This window comes from Cimex lectularius, unplaced genomic scaffold (genome assembly GCF_000648675.2).
Source record: "Cimex lectularius strain Harlan isolate CLEC.00 unplaced genomic scaffold, Clec_2.1 scaffold8, whole genome shotgun sequence".
In the NCBI taxonomy this organism is placed as follows: Eukaryota; Metazoa; Arthropoda; class Insecta; order Hemiptera; family Cimicidae; genus Cimex; species Cimex lectularius.
In genome coordinates, this window is record NW_019392656.1 from 1605347 (window position 1) to 1624057 (window position 18711).

The 18711-nt window shown below is 35.9% G+C and overlaps 1 protein-coding gene across 2 annotated transcripts; it reads right to left on the reverse strand.

Moving 5' to 3' along the window:
* Positions 1-5902: 5902 nt before the first annotated feature.
* Positions 5903-13324, reverse strand: LOC106669757. Of its 2 annotated transcripts, none has more exons than XM_014399453.2 (2): positions 12824-13081; positions 5903-7489 (listed from the first exon to the last, which is right to left on the reverse strand). In XM_014399453.2, exons 1-2 carry the CDS (start codon positions 12854-12856, stop codon positions 6938-6940), a joined length of 585 nt encoding a protein of 194 aa, XP_014254939.1. In that variant the 5' UTR covers positions 12857-13081; the 3' UTR covers positions 5903-6937. The 2 variants fall into 2 exon arrangements, with proteins under 2 accessions (XP_014254939.1, XP_014254940.1); XM_014399454.2 differs by lacking the exon at positions 12824-13081 and adding an exon at positions 13241-13324 and having other exon boundaries at positions 5904-7489.
* Between the last annotated feature and the right edge of the window lie 5387 nt (positions 13325-18711).

Consider the following 18711-nt stretch of genomic DNA (forward strand, 5'->3'; position numbering starts at 1 on the left):
AAATAAGTCGTCGTTTGTAACACCTCGCCAAAATAAATTTAGAAGCGCTAAAACATCGCATACGCTTTTAAGTTAATAGATTCTTATTTTATGAAACTTTACGACCTTTGCATCATAAGACTTCGCTTTCAAGTTGTTAAACTGAGTTGTTTAAGATACCAGATCATAGGTTACGCTAATGACCTGGTAACTATCGTAAAACGGACAGTATCAAATTAAATGAAAAACGCCCTAAAAATTGTAGGAAAATGGGTTTAAACATAAACCCTAAGAAAACATATCTCGCACCTTTTACAAAACGAATGAAGCCAAATCTAAAAGCACCAATCATAAAAGAACTTATCCTAAGAAATAAAGTACCTAAGCATTAACCCAAGGCTCATATAGAGTAAACAGGCAATATTCTGCTGAAATTGATTCGATTGAAATTTTAATCATGATTAACGATTAATTAACCATCAAACAATTTAAAAAGTTAATCATAATCTAGATTGCGACTTACGGTTAAAAAGTTAATCGTTAATCAAGTGTGTGTTTAATTAAATTAATATTTAATTGTTAATCGGATTAAATGATTAATTGATTTTTTAACTTGATTGTTTTAAATTCATCATGCATATTTACATACTGACAGCGTTCATCCCACTTTTACTCACATTATTGTTATTAATATTTTATTATGTAAATTATTTTTTAAATTAATTTTTTTTTTTTACAACCCCCAAATACTAGAACTACCAATGGTAAATTTCAATTTTATTTAAGAAATATCAAATTGAACCTCCCATTATCACTGAATCATTTGCAATTTCCATTAAATAAACTTTCCAAATCATTATCTAACAGAGATCTTTCAATAAACAACGGCTATCAATCTTATCAAAGCAAATTTAAGTAATTGAGTGAATTGTGTTTTCATGTGTAATTCGAAAAGTTAGTCGGAAATCGAAAATAAGAAATAAAATTGAAGATGCAAGTTACTATACAAAAATTCATTATTTTCAGATTACGATTCGATCTGACAACGACTCTAGTTCAGTAATGTGAACAATTAATTAATCAATCGTTAATATAGATTAACGTGTAATGATTACTCATCGTAATAATAGTAATAACTTAATAATAATAGTTAATAAGTTAATAATAATAATAATAAAACAAATATTTTATTAATAATAATAATAATAATAAGATTTACGATTAATGTGATTATTCAATTAATCTAGATTCACGATTAATCGTTAATCAGTTTACCATCAATGAGTAAATGTTAATCGATTGGAATTTGCCCATCTGTGCATAAAGGCTCTGCCAAGCATAGGCCGGAGATTATGTAGGACATATGTGCCCAGGTCTCTGGTTCCTCCTGACTTAGTCGGAATGTTTCTGTTTCTGCTTTGCCCATCTTCTGTATGGTGAGGGTGAACAGGGCAGTGGATCTAGAGGCCTATGATTTTTCCCCAATCCTGCCTGCTGATAGGTGTTCCTTCGCTTCCCTTTTTGAGAGATTTATAAATCTCTTAGCTTGCCTCCTACCTAGTGCGTTTGCCCAGTGCTTCACTTTTTCTTCCTCAATCCATTTTTAACTACAACAGATCTAACTTAAGCACACACTTCGATGCGTTAGTTGTGACTCTGGTCTCATGGATGAGAGAGGTGCCCCGTTTTTGGCTTAGTTGGACAGACTGTTAATTTCCTTATATGCATTCATGTCCAGGAACCACTTCAAGGTTATCTTATTCGATTTCCCAGAGTCATTAGGCAATTTAGACACTTCCGGATAAGTTTGGAGTTGAAAGCATTTAGTGCCTACACGGCTGCCTGGCCGAACAGAGTTTGCTTGGACTTCAGCTTTGAAAATCGTTGGGGTCCAAGGAGCTTCGCTTAGTTGTAGTTCGGCCCTTTTATCCCTACGCCGTCTCCTGGTCCGTCCTCCATCCGTGTACCATATGAGGGCTTCTTTTGAATCTTAAGGCCACCTTTATTCCAGATCCCTATTATCTACGCTCATATGGAAATGCATGTCAAAATTGACTTTCATTTTGTCACATACCGTTATAATTCACACATGTTTACATTTCTTTAAAAATAATCACCGAGGATAAGTAAAGTCCCGTTACATTAATGGGAATAATTGATTGGTACCTCTTACCTATACTTGAGAGGATAGTAAATGAAGCGGGAGTAAATAATAATGGGCCATTTTTTTTAATTCATTCTTAAAAATACATCTGTTTGGGATATGGTTTCTGGTCAAGTAGAGAATAAGGTAGAGAATCTGTGATCACTTCCCAAGCTTTCGGCCTTTATAAAACCATCATCAGGGCAGCATCCTACTTCTCATCTTAACATTGCAGAATTACGAAAAAACCCGATGACATCGACTACAAGGTCTCGAAGTACAGAGATTGGTTAAGTTGAACTAAGACAAGTTTTTTCTCTTTTTTCAAGGATAGTGGTCTGACCAAATTAAAAATCCAGTCGATAAGAAACGTTATGCGTAGATAATTTAAAGGTAATTTGGGGAGATCACTATCCTTGAAAAAACAGAAAAACTTGTCTTAGGTCAACTTAACCAACCTCATATACTTCGAGACCTCGTAGTCGATGTCGTGGGTTTTTTTTCGTAATTTTGCAATGTTAATATGAGAAATAGGATGCTGCGCTGATGATGGTCTTATAAAGGCCGAAACCTTGGGCAAGTGATCACAGAGTCTACTTCTTCCTCTACCTGACCAGAAACCAAATCGCAGACATATTAATCGTCCTGGTCGATTTCTTCTTCATCAACTTAAAAAAAACACATACTCATTCACTACAACCACCAGACCATACTCGCCAAAAAAATAATTCCTGATATTTTTGTGAATAAAGTGAATTTATTTCAAACCGCGGTCTTTACCGGAATGCAACAATTCGCCTGTACAACAACCGGATAGGGCCGTTGAAGCGTGACGCCCTAATCGTAGTTCCGGCGTGTTGAGGACAAAACGGAAGCGGGTTCCCAATTCTATGGCCGTATTTTTTTTTAATGACCGGCCAGCGAAAATTTATTGGGCCGCTACTAACAAAATTTCTCTTTTTCAGAACATACATAAAAAAACCAGAGAAATTAGCACGTTTAAAATAAAAGCCAAGCCCTTGAATTTAAAATGTTCCTTAGATGATTAAAATGATTTCTCTGTCCTATTCTTTCCGCCTGTAAATTATTAATGTTTAACTCAAAACGAAATCTGGAAATAATGTTCCTTTCTTTAAATTAATGTAATACCGTCATTATAACGTAATAACTTATAAAATGAGGAAGTATTTCAAATCGTGTTAGTACATCATTCCATTGCGTATTTTTCAATTTCGATTTGTCGGCATTGCGCTAAAATGGCCACCCGAAGCCGTTGTAAGTGAAAATTATGGGCCGACACCGTAAACCATACAATTCACGAGGTGTGTACAACTCGAATAAAACATGGGTGTTCTGAGCCATAAATTTATAGAAAACACCTTGTAACAAGAGTAATAATTTTAATAAATTTTAATCACATTCATCGATTTTAAAAAGAAAATTTAATATTCGTGTATTTTATGTTTGTATTTATATCATATTTATCTTTGTAGTACTTCATCATTACATTCATTGAAAATAAAATGGCATTTGAATATAAAACTCAGTGCAAATATAAGTTTAAAGAACATCGTTGTATTTTTATTCCTGACCTCTGGTTTTTCATCACTAAATTTAGCATTGGTGTACGTTTACAGAAAATTTTATTAAGCATGATCTTCTTTTTCAGTATTAGAAGTATTGACCACTTTTTCAGTTACGAACACTCCGGATTAGTGTACGGTCTTGACGAAAAAAGCAAATTTAGTTGCTACTGCCAAGCTTTCGACCTATTTTAAGGTCATCATCAGTGCATACATTAATTTCACACATGAAAAACATAAACAATTGATTTAACAATCAATATAACATTTATAATTAATTAAGGTTTTTAGTTGAGATAAAAAGTCAATGGCACGAGCGGGATTCGAACCCACGATCTTCGGCTTGATACGCCGCTGCTCTACCACTTGAGCTATCGTGACCTCGANGGTTGAGATGGGAAGTTGGTGTCCGAGTGGATCGAGGTCACGATAGCTCAAGTGGTAGAGCAGCGGCGTATCAAGCCGAAGATCGTGGGTTCGAATCCCCCTCGTGCCATTGACTTTTTTATCTCAACTAAAAACCTTAATTAAGTATAATAAATTAATTGGTCAAGCGGACCACGAAATTAGTGAATACAATGTAACAATGTAGAACGTACAAAACAATCTTCAATTTGTCTACATTTAAGGTTGTTGTTCAAGGAAATTTGAGATCGCTTGTAAAAAACATAAATATGTCAATCTGTAGACATATTTCAGGTTGTTCTGTAACTTTTATATAGTCATATTGATGGTTAAATCAATTGTACAAATATATTTTTCATGTATGAAATTAATATATGCCCTGATGATGACCTTAAAATAGGTCGAAAGCTCGGCAGTAGTAACTAAATTTGCTTTCTTCTTCAAGGCCATACCTTGATCCTGAGTCTTTTTGTAAATGATCATTTTTCACAACTTAATTTTGTTGTCCGTCGTTATGGAATAATTACTACAGTTGCATTTCATCATTAAGTTTATCATTTTTGTACTTCATCACTAAAATCGCAAATATTTCACGTTTGTTTGATTAAATTCGAATTTATTAAATTGAGTACAAATTTTACTTTGTTCTATAACGTTAATAAAGTACATTATATGTTGTGGACTCTTGACCAAATTACTTCTTTCAATTACTTAATCTTTTTATGTAAGGTTTTGGCTGAAATGAAAAAGTTAGTGTCACGAGCAATCCATTTATGTTTAGAGTTCTAATTGGCTATATTAATTATTTGAATTAATTATTCTTTTTCTTGTTTGTGATGAAATAGCTAGTGTCATGAGCGGGATTCGAACCCACGACCTTCGGCTAAATACGAAGCTTCTCTAACCACTTGAGCTATCGTGACTTCGGACATCAACTCCCCCGAGTGGATCGAAGTCACCATAGCTCAAGTGGTAGAGCAGCGGCGTATTTAGCCGAAGGTCGTGGGTTCGAATCTCGCTCGTGGCACTAACTTTTTCATTTCAACCAAAACCTTACATAAAAAGATTGAGTAATTGAAATTAATAAAGTAATTGTATAAAAATGAGTATTGTATTTCATCAGTAAATTTACCATTATTGCACTTCAACATTAAAATTATGGAAAATTTTACGTTCATGTATTTCATTTCTAAATTCATAGTAAATTTTACTTAGATCTACATCATAATTTGACAATCATGAGTTGTGTAGGGACGATGTATTATGTATTTCATGTTTAAATGTACCACACTCACACGTCACGACACGCAAGAATGGCACAATTACACAGAAGACAAACACTTTGAGCCCTGAAGATGATCTCATTAAAGATCGAAACGTGGGCACGATAAAGAAAATGTTTTTCTGAAACCTACATCACACCAGACCGCAACTCACGATTTCTGAATAATTTAAATTAACCATTATTATACTTCATCGTTAAATTTATGCGAAATTACGCTTATGATTATATTTAATGTTTAACATTACAAAATTTTATTGATTAATTATTACGTGAAAATATTTAAAATAAAACGTCGACCAGTTTGTTGGGCTTTTACTTCAATTCAACACTGAATTTTCATTTATACACTTTATTTATGAGGAATATTATTTTTCGTTTACCAACCAATTATTCTGTATAATTATTTTACGAAACGAAATTTAAAAAAAAAAGTTGATAGAATATTGGCCTGAGAAAAACTGATTTAAAAAACACATTTAAAAATAAAACATTTATTTTTATCACACAGCAAAATTGTTTAAAGCTTACAAAATTGTATTGCATATTAAATTTAAGCTTTTAAGCGAAATCAAATATGTACAACATTATTATACACTTTTGACATTGTTATGAAACAATAATGATATAAAGTAACATATGGAGTATTATATATAAATCATTTATATATTTAATTTATTGTTATAAATCTACTTTTTATCTTAAGTACAAACAATTCAAATATGTATTAATAAAAATTAAGCTAGGACTGGCACTTGGTCAGTTTTTTAAGTGCTTGTGAAGTGCAAAAATACAAACAGACGTGATTTGCGCTATAAAAATGGTAACAAGCACAAAATAGTAGGCTGAGAGTTTTGAGATAAGCAATGGATCGGGATAAGAAGTTGTAGTTTTAATTACGACTAGAGAGGGCTTCTTGCTGTAGGAATTCTCAAAATGATTAATGATATTATTACTATTTTGTCTGTATCAACAAAAAACACTAGAACGTACATTCTGTTTGTGATTGTGGATACAAGTTGAAATATCCGTAAATTTTACAACAAATTATATTTAATAATCAACTATGTCAAACACTACAACGATTGCAAGATAAAAACCATCATGGTTTCATCACTACTAATGGCAAAATTCAAAAAATAAAAGTTTTGCCAATCAATAATAAAACATTTCTTTTTGATTTTTTGTTTATTATTTGGAAGGAGAAACGGAAAACATCACAAATCTATATCGCATTTTTGAGTCTGGGTTGAGTGCTGCTACGAGTATAATATTTTATTTAAAGATCATAAGACTTTGGATTTGGACTATTAACTATTGATGGCATTTCATTTAAATTACCGAGATGAAATTATTGTATATAAATAAATAGACTGTGAGAGTTACGAGCAGAGATGGCATAGTAAAATAACGGAAAACCGTACGGATATAGAATATGCGTGAAATGACTTTAAACTTCACTTATTTATAATACTGATAATTATAGCAACAATAAAACTTTAGAATTATTACATTTTGCAAAATTTGCTTGTTTGACTTTTCAGTTCATGCCTCGCTGTCAATGCGCATCTCTACCTCGATTTCCTCGGGAGTTCTCAGGTCGATAGCAAATTTCGGCGGGTCCCAGACCCTTTCTTTCGGAGCGACGGAACGGACCCTTTTCGAATATTCCTGAAAAGCCGCTGCCAGACAATACGTGAGACGCCTCGCCGACTGCCTCGACTCGCAGACGAAAGCGTGGCACTCGAACGGGTTCCTCGGGTCGCCAGCATCCCTCACGACGATCATCGAGAAGACCCTGGTGTAAAGGAGGTCCTGCACCCCGTAAGATATGATTTCGATTGGGAAAGGTTTCCTCGTGACTCCCAGAGAATTGGCGGAGTGGAGGCTGCACCCTTCGGGAGTCACGGTCAACGACATGACCGGAGGTGCGGTAGCCCCAGGCATCTTGGCCGCCGAAACAAGGGAGTCGACCGGTCCTCTCGTATGCTTGATGCCCCACAGACCCCTGGCCTCTCGACATCCTAGATATTTGACGGTAAACGTCTGGGGTAGTTCTTCTTTTGACACCTCATCCCGGGACATATTCTCCCCTACCTAAAAAATACAAACGTTACATGTTTTCTTTTTTCGTTTTATTTGAATTTAGTAGAATTAACCACAACAAGCAAATACAATGGTGATAGGGAATATAGTTGGCTAGTATTGCCCAGAATAGTAGTGACACCCCGATATAAGTCACCTAAGCATTCACTTGTCACCACTATCACTCGAGTTGAAAAGGCATTTCAGTTAGGGTTGTTTTTTTCCTCTTACTAGTACCCCTAATAAGAGGGAATTTATTTACCACATGCTTTATATGACATATTAAATATGTTTTACAATCAATGATGTATTTATGTACATTTTAAATATAATAATTAGCATTGCTCGTAGATGGCTTGAATTAGCATTACTAAATCTTGAATATTTTAAATTAAACCAAAGTTGAGTTTTTAATAAATAAAAAAAAATCTTAGTTCTAAAAATGTTGGTGGCCATTGTCCTCCTTGTTGTACGTATCAAATCGGTTCTTTCCTTGTCGAACTTGGTACAGACCAAGCCCACAGGCTCATAAATGGTCAACTTCTGCTAGGATAGGCCATGTAAATAAACAATGGAAACTGGGGAGGAGATACAGGCAGATGCCATTCTAGGCATGACAATTGATGCCACTACTTCAAAGTACAACTTTACTAAAACGGACGAAGTTCTGATACCAGAACGGGAAGAATGGGTCAAAGGAAAACGCTAAAGGCAAACTCTTACTGGTATACTGACGGCTCAAAAACCGACAAGGGTACGGGAGCTGGGGTCTTTCGGAAGAACCCCAAGTCCGAACTGACGGTACACCTAGGCAAGTATGCTACAGTTTTCCAGTCTGAAATCATAGCGATTGAACAATGCACCAGAGAAATAAAAAGACTAGAAATACATTCCCGGAAGAAAGCTATTTTCTCTGCCAGCTAGGCAGTACTTAGGGCTCTAGCCTCTGCAGTCGAAGGCAAAGAGTGTTTGGAACTGTTTGGAAGTCAGTGACAGTAATGACCTGATCCTGGCATGGGTCCCTCGACATTCGGGGCATAGAGGCTACGAAAAGTTTGACACGTTGGCCAAAAAGGAGTCCATACTCTCTGGGCCCAGAACCCTACAGTTGCTTAGCAGCATGCCACAAAAGAACATAGATCTTAAAATGGACCCTTAATAAGTCCAAAACCTGGTGGAACAATATCAAAGGCATGAGGCACACGAAGAGATTCATAGAAGGTCCATCTGCACAACTTACAAGGAATTAGTGAAAGGCAGCCACAATTCAGGATGCTGGTTGGACTCCTGACAGAACGCTGCGAAATAAGAAAGCACAATAGGAGTACAGACAGGGTGCAGATACTGCCAGGAAGATGAGGAGACTGCAGAACACATTTTACGTTTCTGTGTAGGTCTATGTATTTATCTGTATCTGTGTGTGTATATCAACACACACACCAGCCTCAAACGAAATCATCCTGAATCGTTAAATTATTCTTAGAAGTAAGTAAATTATTCTTGGAGCACTTCTTCTGGAGACCTGCTTGCAATACTGACACCCCGTATGTTACGTTACGTGCACAGTTAGCAAGCAGTATGTGAGAATATATTATAAGGCGTTGTGGACTATCGGAAAGTGTGTTGAGGATACTGGGGGAATGAGATGACAAGTGAGTGAGAAGTGGAATTTGTTGTATCTTCATTTAAACATAAATTATGTTGAGTTCATGGTGAATGGTGCGATTGGACACATAGAAAGGAGGCCTTGCAACACAACGTTAGGTTTCGAACTGAGAGGATTGGATTCGGTAGGAGATCGAGACTTTGGCTGAGCCCCATATTTCCATACAGTAAATCCATGTCGGTTTAAGTAATGTGTTGTAGATTAGAATTTTATTGTCAAGGAATAGTTTGGATCGTCTGTCTAAGAATCAAAAAAGAAGTTTGTATCTTTTACATATTTTTTGTAAGTATAGTAACTACGCAAATAATCGTTTATTTATAGGTACAAATTGATATTTTGTAAGAAGGAGTTTGTAAACAGTGAACATTGTAGACATTCCGATCATCGTGGTCCGTCAATACACGCTTGTTTCATCTATCAGACGTGTTTCGGGATTTCGCCATCTTCATAGGTGGGTTTGTTCGCCCGAATTAGACTTCTCACGGCAAACTGTGAGAATCGCCTACTGCGGCGTTGTTTGCACTCCGAGGTCAGAACCGCCGTCAAATTCTTCATTCCTGCCCACCGAAGTTAAATTCCAGGGCTATCGACAGCCCTGGTTCACTTCAGCCTACAACGCACGCAATTTTTTTCAACAGATTCTTAAATAGTTTCCGAAAATATAAAAAAATTATTTTATTTAACCTTAGTCACATTGAAACCAAGCATAAATATGCGTTGTAGAATTTACAATACGAACCGCCCGAATGACGAAATTTTCGTATTCTTTAAAATTTCGAGAGTTTTGACCAAGAAAGTGGAACAAAGATTTTGAAAAAAAAATCATAAAAGTAAGTAATTGTAAAAGAAAAAATCTTTAAAAGTTGTTACTTTGTGAACTATTCGAATTACGACACATATTCTACAATGATCACATCTTGATTAATGTTTTTTTCAGCATTACGTTAGTACATTTATTTATTTTTTGCTTTTACTAAAAAATCGGATTTTAATTTGTTTATAGATCAGCCATACTAATTCTCAGTACCCTTGTAACTTTTACGTCTACTTGCCTTCAATATTGCTTGACCGTGTGGCTTGAAACAACAACGATGACCGTTTCAGACGAACGTCCCGCGCGAAGGCCATCACTGACGTCGCGCATTAACAAGTTTCAACTTGAATTATTTGGATAACTTTTAAAACCCTGTAGATTCAGATTTCATAGGGCGGGACAGATGGTGTTTTTAGTTTAAATTTACGTTACTTTAAACAACAAACACGATCAAAGTTCAGTCAATAAAAATCGATAGTCCGGGCAGATGAAGTAAGGCGATTCTTAGACCTTTGAGTAAGCAAAAATGACATTTGGTACAACACGCACGTACACAATCAGTTAAAGAATATAAATCCTTTTCTTATACCACGCAAATCCAACGTGAAGGTAAAGGGTCTTCAAACATAATATTCCATACACATGAACAAGGCAATTAGAAAAATACATTCAGGTATGAGCAAGAAATGTACTGTAATAAAAACCAATTTTGAACTACTTAAATGAAATTTTGAATAACCTAAATACCACTAGGGCATACGACAGAACGAAACACCATCGCGAACCATCTTATCGTATGTTCTTTTGTGTTTTATTGCTTTTAATTACAGACAGTAGTAGTTTCGATCACTTTTGTACCATTTTTCAGTTATATATTTGCATTGGCAAAGATGATTTTGAACACAAATAAAAACATTTTTCTAACCCGAACCCGCGTATGTGTTCGGCAGGTAGAAAAAAGTCACTCGATGTGTCCCACTTGATTGAAGGGTGAATTCCTTGGCTCCTTATATAGAGCGCGTAGGAATGCCACCCGATTTGAGAAATGAACTTGTGCACGGCAGGGAGTATCTAGGTCCCCTGTTCCGATTCTTGGAGGAAACATGGTTGTTTTATTGTATATAGTTTTGTCTCTATAATGTGCGTTCAGAGTGATTGTGTAGTAACACAGTTTGGGTAATTATCGATACTCCACCACCCTACTTGAGTGAATGGTATGTAAATAGGAAACAATATTTTTAAGAATAAGTTAGTGTGTGAGTGCTTCTCGGTTTAAAAACTGATGCGTTAGGGCTGAAATGACCTATTGTGAGAATTCCTCTTGTGGTTTAACGGGTAGATGGTCTTGGTCTGCCTATCCTCGCTGATTTTTGTTAACTGAGACTCGTTTTGGCATTTTAACTGGTCCTGTCAACCTAAGTAATTATTTTAATGTATTTACTATTTTATATGTAATTGTGTATGTTTTTATAACTTTTCGAGTATGTTCATTTTTTACCCTTTTTGTACGTTGTACAGTAGGTGCTTGTAGTACATCGAAGGTTCTTTGTTATTTTCTATAAGGTGAGTAGCGTAATTTTATTTTCTTCGTTGTACCTAAACGGTATGTTCTTTGTATTTGTTTTTTTAATTTTCGCCATATCAGTCCGATGTATTGGGTTGTCCGGAAAATAATGCAGGATTTTAAGTTTTCATTAAAAAAAATCTATATAAAATATTCTGTTTACGTTTACAGGATTACTCATTTGTNTTTGATTAAAGAACATTGCTTTAAAGTAACTAGTTTCTTTTTTTTTGTTTAATACCAAAATCCTGCATTATTTTCCGGACAACCCAATATATGTCTCTTGTCGATGTTTTGTCTTAGTAATTTTCCTATTGTGTTTATGGTTTGTAGTACTTTTATGCCTAATTTGTTGAAAAAGTTAGTTCTATTTAGCCTATATTTTTGAGGTATTGTTTTGGTGGAACTTTTTTTGTTTATTACTTTATTGAATGCGTTTGTGTTATAGCTGTTGTTCTGTGCTATGGCTTGTGTACTTTTTAATTAGTATACGATTTTGTCTTTGGCTAGTCATGTTTTTCAGTGCTGCTATTTTGTGTTGGGTTGGTTGTTTTGTATGATGTACGATCGACTTGTATGATGGCAGTTGCTGTCGGTTTTCGGTATATGTCGAACTGTAATTTTTCATCTGTTTTTGAGATTACTAAATCAGGAAAGTTTATACTGTGTGGTGTTTAGTGACCGTTAGCCAATGATTATTTGGAGATCGTGAGGTGCGGTCTGCATTGGCTAACGGTTTTAGAAAAACATTTTCTTTATCGTGCCAACGTTTCGACCTTTATTGAGATCATCTTCAGGGCTCAATAAAGATCGAAACGTAGGCACGATAAAGAAAATGTTTTTCTAAAACATACGTGAAACCAGACCGCAACTCACGATCTCCAAATACATAATTAAAGTTTATACTGTTGTTTGTTTATATTTGTGCGGTAATTTTATCATACCGCAGACAACAGGTGGATATCTCACAAGATATAAAGATTCTCACCAACGAGGCAAAAAGAATTAAAAGAAAAAATCCACTAAATTTTTACTATTGTAGTAAATGTTGCAAACATATTTTTTAAAGTTATTTTTTCTGCGCAAATCTACAAAACTTGTAGTTAGTTCAATAGCTTATAATCTACCAAAATTTTATAAATATTGTTTTTTAATAATCAGACCTTGACAAATGTTATGCATGATTTATTATTTGTATAAAAGATAATTTTCTTTTAGGTTTGTTAGTAGTACAACGTATGCAACATTCGAACTCATAATTTTACACTATGAGTTTATTATATAATTAGGGCAAGTACTCACATCGTCTTCAGCGTCTGTATCTGAAATTTGCATTGAATCTTTTCACAGGTGATTATTATAGAGGAATAGACGAAAAAATCGGAAAGGAGACCACAAGGAGCAATATCCGTTACTTTCCCTCTTTCCACAATATTCTCATTGTTCCTTATTTACGTAATCGTCCGGATAGACTCGGCTATTAATCCTATTTACAATCGATTTTTCGCAACGCCTCTTTCGTGAACCGCCGGCCACCGGGAGTTCCAGATTTTTAAATGAGTCTTCCAAACCTTTATCTCAGGTTCGAGATAAAAAGAAGAGAAAAAAAACGAGGCCGTATCAGGGGTCATAAAGTTGAGAAACTTTATATCTCACGGTTCGTCCGTGAAAAAAGCGAGAAAATCGTCCGATAAACGTCGGAGAAATGGAAACACTTACGATATTAACTTTTTATCCATGGATCCTCAACGCGTCTGCTTTGTTTCCACTGGCCTGTTGCGACCGTCTGAAAGAACAGGTGAGAACATCCGTTGACAACACCGGAAACACTTCCTGATCGCTCCCCTCCTACAAACGTGGAGGGAGTTGAGCGGTGTATTTTTTTTTAATATTGTTATATTCCAAATAACCTGTTGATTCGATCTCATTAAAGCATCAATGAGAACTTGGGCTAGCTTAATAAACTTCACTACGAGATAACGGGCGGTAACTGGGACAGGCACGCCCACAATTCAGTGCGTCTGACGGCATAAAGTTATAATCATGAAATATCCAAGTTAGAGCTGTTTGGGATTTAATCATAAAAGCTCCTCTCTCAATAATATAAGAGCTTCTAAGTCCCATCTACCTCGTCGACATGTTAAAATTAGCTTCCTTTTTATCCGACGGATATAATTCATTATAAACAAGATTATTAATTAAAATTATCTTTTATACTATTAAGGATTTAATTAAGGATTAATATAGTAAGGATATTAAAGTTAATTCTCAAAACATGGTGAAACTACATAGCCGAACTACTCGTAATCGATAAAGAACTGAAATTATCAAACCGCACAAATATGTGCACTAAACTGCATTAAAAATATCAGCACTGATCATAATCACTGTTTATAATAGTAGGCTAAGGTTTAGGATTGGGTTGGGAGATCACGATGCCACTGTTTTTTTGTTTTGTTTCTAGACGGTGTGGAGGATTGTTAGGGTGGGACGTTGAAGAGAGTACATGAGCTGTGGATTGGTTCGGGATGAGTGCTTGGCGTGGAAGTTGTGGAATCTTGTTTGGATCATGTCCATCACGCGTCCCATTCTAGGTCTTTGAGGATGGTTTCGTTTGTGACAGAGAAGGGAGCGTTGAAGATGCGACGGAGGAGTTTTGATAGAAAGGATTGGATTCTTTGGATGTTGAATGGCTTGGATGAATATTGTTTGTTTGTTGTGTGTATACATTGTGGATTTGGGTAGGCGTCTGAGTTGCCCGTATCTTCTATTCAGTTGTCGTCTTTTTTGTTATGTCCGTACGTTCTATTTAAGACTGCTATCCAATAGAACCAAGTTTGCGGATTTGGTTGGATGGGGATAACCTTACATATGTCCACTGGTGGGCAGGTACTTTTTCTAAGTGTGAACGTCACGTGCCGGCTTTTTTGTTCATTAACATTGATGCGCCACCGAGTACACCAGCCGGTAATGAGGTCAAGATGGTCTTGGGTTGCTTTTGCTGCAAGGATAGGGTTAGAATGTGAAAAGAGGATTGAGGTGTCGTCCGCGAAGGTCGTGATGTGTGTGTTAAGTGTAGAATGTAAAGAGGATTGATCTTAGGATACTCCCTTGGGGAACACCGGCCATAATGGGCTTGAAAACTCAGACCCAATTCCATCTTGAACCAGCGTTCCGAGAGATAGGATTTCAGGATGAGATAGTAGGTGTGGAGAAGAATACTTTTTAATTTGAAAAGGAGCGCAGGGTGCCACACACTGTCAAATACCTCTTTAACATCTACAAAAACTGCTGTGCAGTAATGCTTATTTTCTAGGGCAGAGGATATTGTGTCGACTACTCGTAACACCCGCTGGGCAGCAAATTGATGGAAGGAGATGGTGTTATGGGAATTAATCTTTTGAGCAGGACATTGAAAGATTTTAGCTAGGATTAGGAGAAGGCTTATAGGTTTGTATGAGAATAAGTTCCTGGGGGATTTGTTTAGTTTGGGGATTGAGAATTACATATGAAAACAGTGATTCCATGAAGTAATCTTACATATTTTAAGTCGCTAAGCCAAAAACCTAAGAGGTACGTTATTAAGTTAAACATTGTAAAGTAATAAAAACACATCAGAAAAAGAGAAAACGTCTAACCAAAAAACAACCTGTGTTCAAATGTCACCGCAATGGCATTCAAGAAACATTTCAAGTACAAATCACAAAATTATACATTGAACTTTTTCAATGGCGTCTTGGTTTCCAAAGAGAGATTATGTCCTTAACACAGAGTTCGGCAGATAACATTGAACTCTGAACTCATCATGAATGGATGTAGATTCTATAGATAAAAGCCCAAACCACGTTCAGTTGGGTAACGTTTTTCTAATTCTTTCGGAAGCACTGGTTTATTGGGAAGTATAACTTGATTGAGAAACGAGCGTGGGAAAATACTAACTACACGGTTAAGAAATTATGACGTTATCTTTTAATTTAATCCATTTTCGTTGTTGTTCGAATGTAATAATCTTAAAACGTAAACCTAGGATTCAACTTTATTGTTTCTGAGAACAACAATTAGGCGCAGAACAGCCTTCACTGCTGATAGAAACTATAGTAAATTTTCAGAAATAATTACTCCAGAGGCTTAAGCTATTTCGGAACCAGTCTGATAGAAAGGAAGAAGAATGATAAGACATGAGAAAAAAGGAAGATTGTGTAGATTCTGTTCAAGATTTATAAATGTTAATTGTTTTTTTGTTTGTTGAAATATTGTAACTGATGTGCTGGATTTTCTTTTACATGACTTGAACGTTGGCGGTGGTCATAAACAAGTCATCTCGAGGAAGAATAGCTAGAATAGGCGGACCAACGTGTGTATTCTATTTACTGGACTTTGATTGGACTTTCATCCCGAAGGAATGTCACTCCCCGATGTTCCCCTACCCCAGTAGGGAAAAAAGGCCCGTTCTGGGCCATCCTCCATCTTACTCCACCTTACATTTTCTACCCATGGGGTACGACAGCAAACTCCACCACACCGACAGCCTCCACATTACAATTTCCACGTCCACCTCCACTTTACATCTTAACCCGCCTTACAATTTCCACGTCCCGCTATCGCCTCACCTCCGGTGGTAAAAAAGTATCGTTTATATGTCGGAAAAAAATAAAGTTATAAATGAATGGACTTTAGACCTGGAAGGTTAGAAACGATTATCTTGTTAGAAAGAGATTATCTTAATGTAAGTAGTACGCACCTTTTTTCACACTTCAATGTCAGCTTGCATCAGAGAACGAAAACAAGATAAGAGGAAACATTTTTTTAAATATAATTTCGCATGAATATTTGCGCAGGCTCTCATCAATCAGCGCTAGAAGTATTTGAAAATTTTCCAATATGAAAGTTAAAGTTGCGAGGTGAAGGGATTGGTCAAAAGCACAAAGTACGGAGATGCGATTGTTGTCGACCTGGACTACCACGGTCTTATGAAAATCTTCAATGAGAGCTTTCCTACCAAACATTATGGACGAAACAATCTAAGTTATTACATTAAAAATTGTAAAAGTTTTTTTTATTTCACCTGTGTTATTTAAATAAGTAGTGATGATTGAAGTCGTAAATTTATTACGTCATGATTTTGAACGAGCAACGAGAAATCTAAATTTTTTTAACTTCCGCTCCGTCTCACCCACCCTCAAACTCTCACTCTCTCTCTCTCTTTCTCTCTTTTTATCTATCTATCTCTATATCTCTCTTTATCTATCTCTCTATCTCTACCACTTTCTCTCACTCTATCTATCTACCTATCTCTCTCTCTCTCTTTCTCTCCCTCCCTCTCTCTCTCTCTCTCTCTCTCTCTCTCTCTCTCTCTCTCTCTTTCTCTCCCTTCTTCCGGTTGAAACTCAAAAACTGTTGCAAATTGACCTTTTAAACAACACTTCCAAATATACGATATAGTTTTAATTCTATCTGTTTTAATTCGATCCTTAACAAAAGGTGAATCGATTTATTAGCAGCATCAATTGTAAAAGATCTGAACTCCCAGAAATTTAGGTGAATAGTTCGAAACGAGGACAATGAATGGAATGACCTTCTCCCTATCGTTGGTGACAGTTGACGAGTGATTTAGGGATGATGTCAGGGAAGAAAATGAGGAAGGATAAAAGTTCAACAAGTTATTTTGGTAACTTCAGAAAAGATTAATGAATTGATTGTTGCAAGCTGTTTTTTATTTTAAAAATATCACTTTGTCTATGTTAGCAGAATAATCAGAGTATTTCTTAGTCTAACTTCTGAGAAAGGGTGTCAGAACGATTTAGGATTTACTTGTTTTATTTAGTATATTATTTTTTTAAGTATTATACGTTTTGTTCGTTTAAAGTTAGGTGTATTTAAAGGTACGGTTCAGTTCAGATTTCACCTTTCTATGGCACGATAAGCAATGTCGGCTCTGCAAACAATGCAAAATCAAGATGTTCCGTTGAATATTTAAGAGGGCACTGTTCTTCTGGATTTGTGAAACAAGTTGGCAAAACGTATTCTCAGAGGTGCCTGTTCACCAACCGATCGATGTTTATCGCCTCGTGAGGATAAAAAAACTGTGAACCTTCAATATTGAATCGCTTTCCGTTTTTCGTGTCATTATCTCGCTCTTTGGCTAAAGATGACGCGGATTTCATGATTACAAGCGACGCGTGAGAGGCTATCTTTCCATTTCATAAGAATTGAATTAATTCCTTCTAAAAAAATGCTTTCGGCTGTTAACATAGTGACCAGTTTTTACGCAATGCTCGCTTCTCATGTCGCTGCAATCAGTTTCTTTTGTAATTAACTTATCATACAGTAAATTCGTACATTAGTTTATTTAAAGAAGCAAGGGTTTAGAAAAGAAACGAACTTTAAAAAAAAAAAAATAACGCTTAATCTTATGTATTCACTATTTCGCGATTGAATCTAATTGTTTTGAATTTGGATTTCTATAAGCTCAAATCTGCGCACGTATGTATATTACAAGAGTAATATACACATATACAGAGTTGAGCCTATCGCTTCTCGCCGTCCACCGGCAATTCAAGCTTCTTATGTACAATAAATTGCCGGCAGGCCTGGAGAATCACCCACCTCAGATGTTGGCAGAGTGGGGTCAGTCCTCAGTCTTATCCATCCACACTTGGTTGGGCTCCAGGTGGTGTCAACAGCTAAGTAATTTCAGCGCATGCAGTTCTTAGATCCACACTGTGGCTCAATTTTATTACCTTATTTATTTTTATCTACCAATATACACGTATTACACACAACCAGCAGATTGGATTTCAATTTGTTTGTGGCATTACGGGCATTATAAAGAAAGCTACCCATTGGCAGCTGCTCTGGATTAATAAAGTGATATTAATCATTTAAAAGGTGTTTTATTCATATTCTTTTCAGACGGTTACGTGATAATTGTGTAGAATGTAGTAATCGTATTTGTGTGTTAGTGTGATTTTGTAATTTTCTATCTAAACGGCTGTGATATGTTTGATAGAAGAAAGAACTGTTGTCATGTAAAAATCCCTGTAAATTATTTTTTTTCGTGAGGGGCATCTGACAGCTTGGTCATTTCAGCCCCGAGCACGTGCGAAATATTACAATACGCATTCACGCAAATAAATACATTCACACCTATATACATTGCATCCATTCTATTTGGTGGATGGAGTACTCAA

Coding starts and splice junctions, on each gene's coding strand:
- LOC106669757 (XM_014399453.2), bottom strand. CDS start 12,856: ATGCAAATTTCAGATACAGACGCTGAAGACGAT. Junction 7,490..12,823: donor ATACAGACGCTGAAGACGAT/GTGAGTACTTGC, acceptor TGTATTTTTTAG/GTAGGGGAGAATATGTCCCG.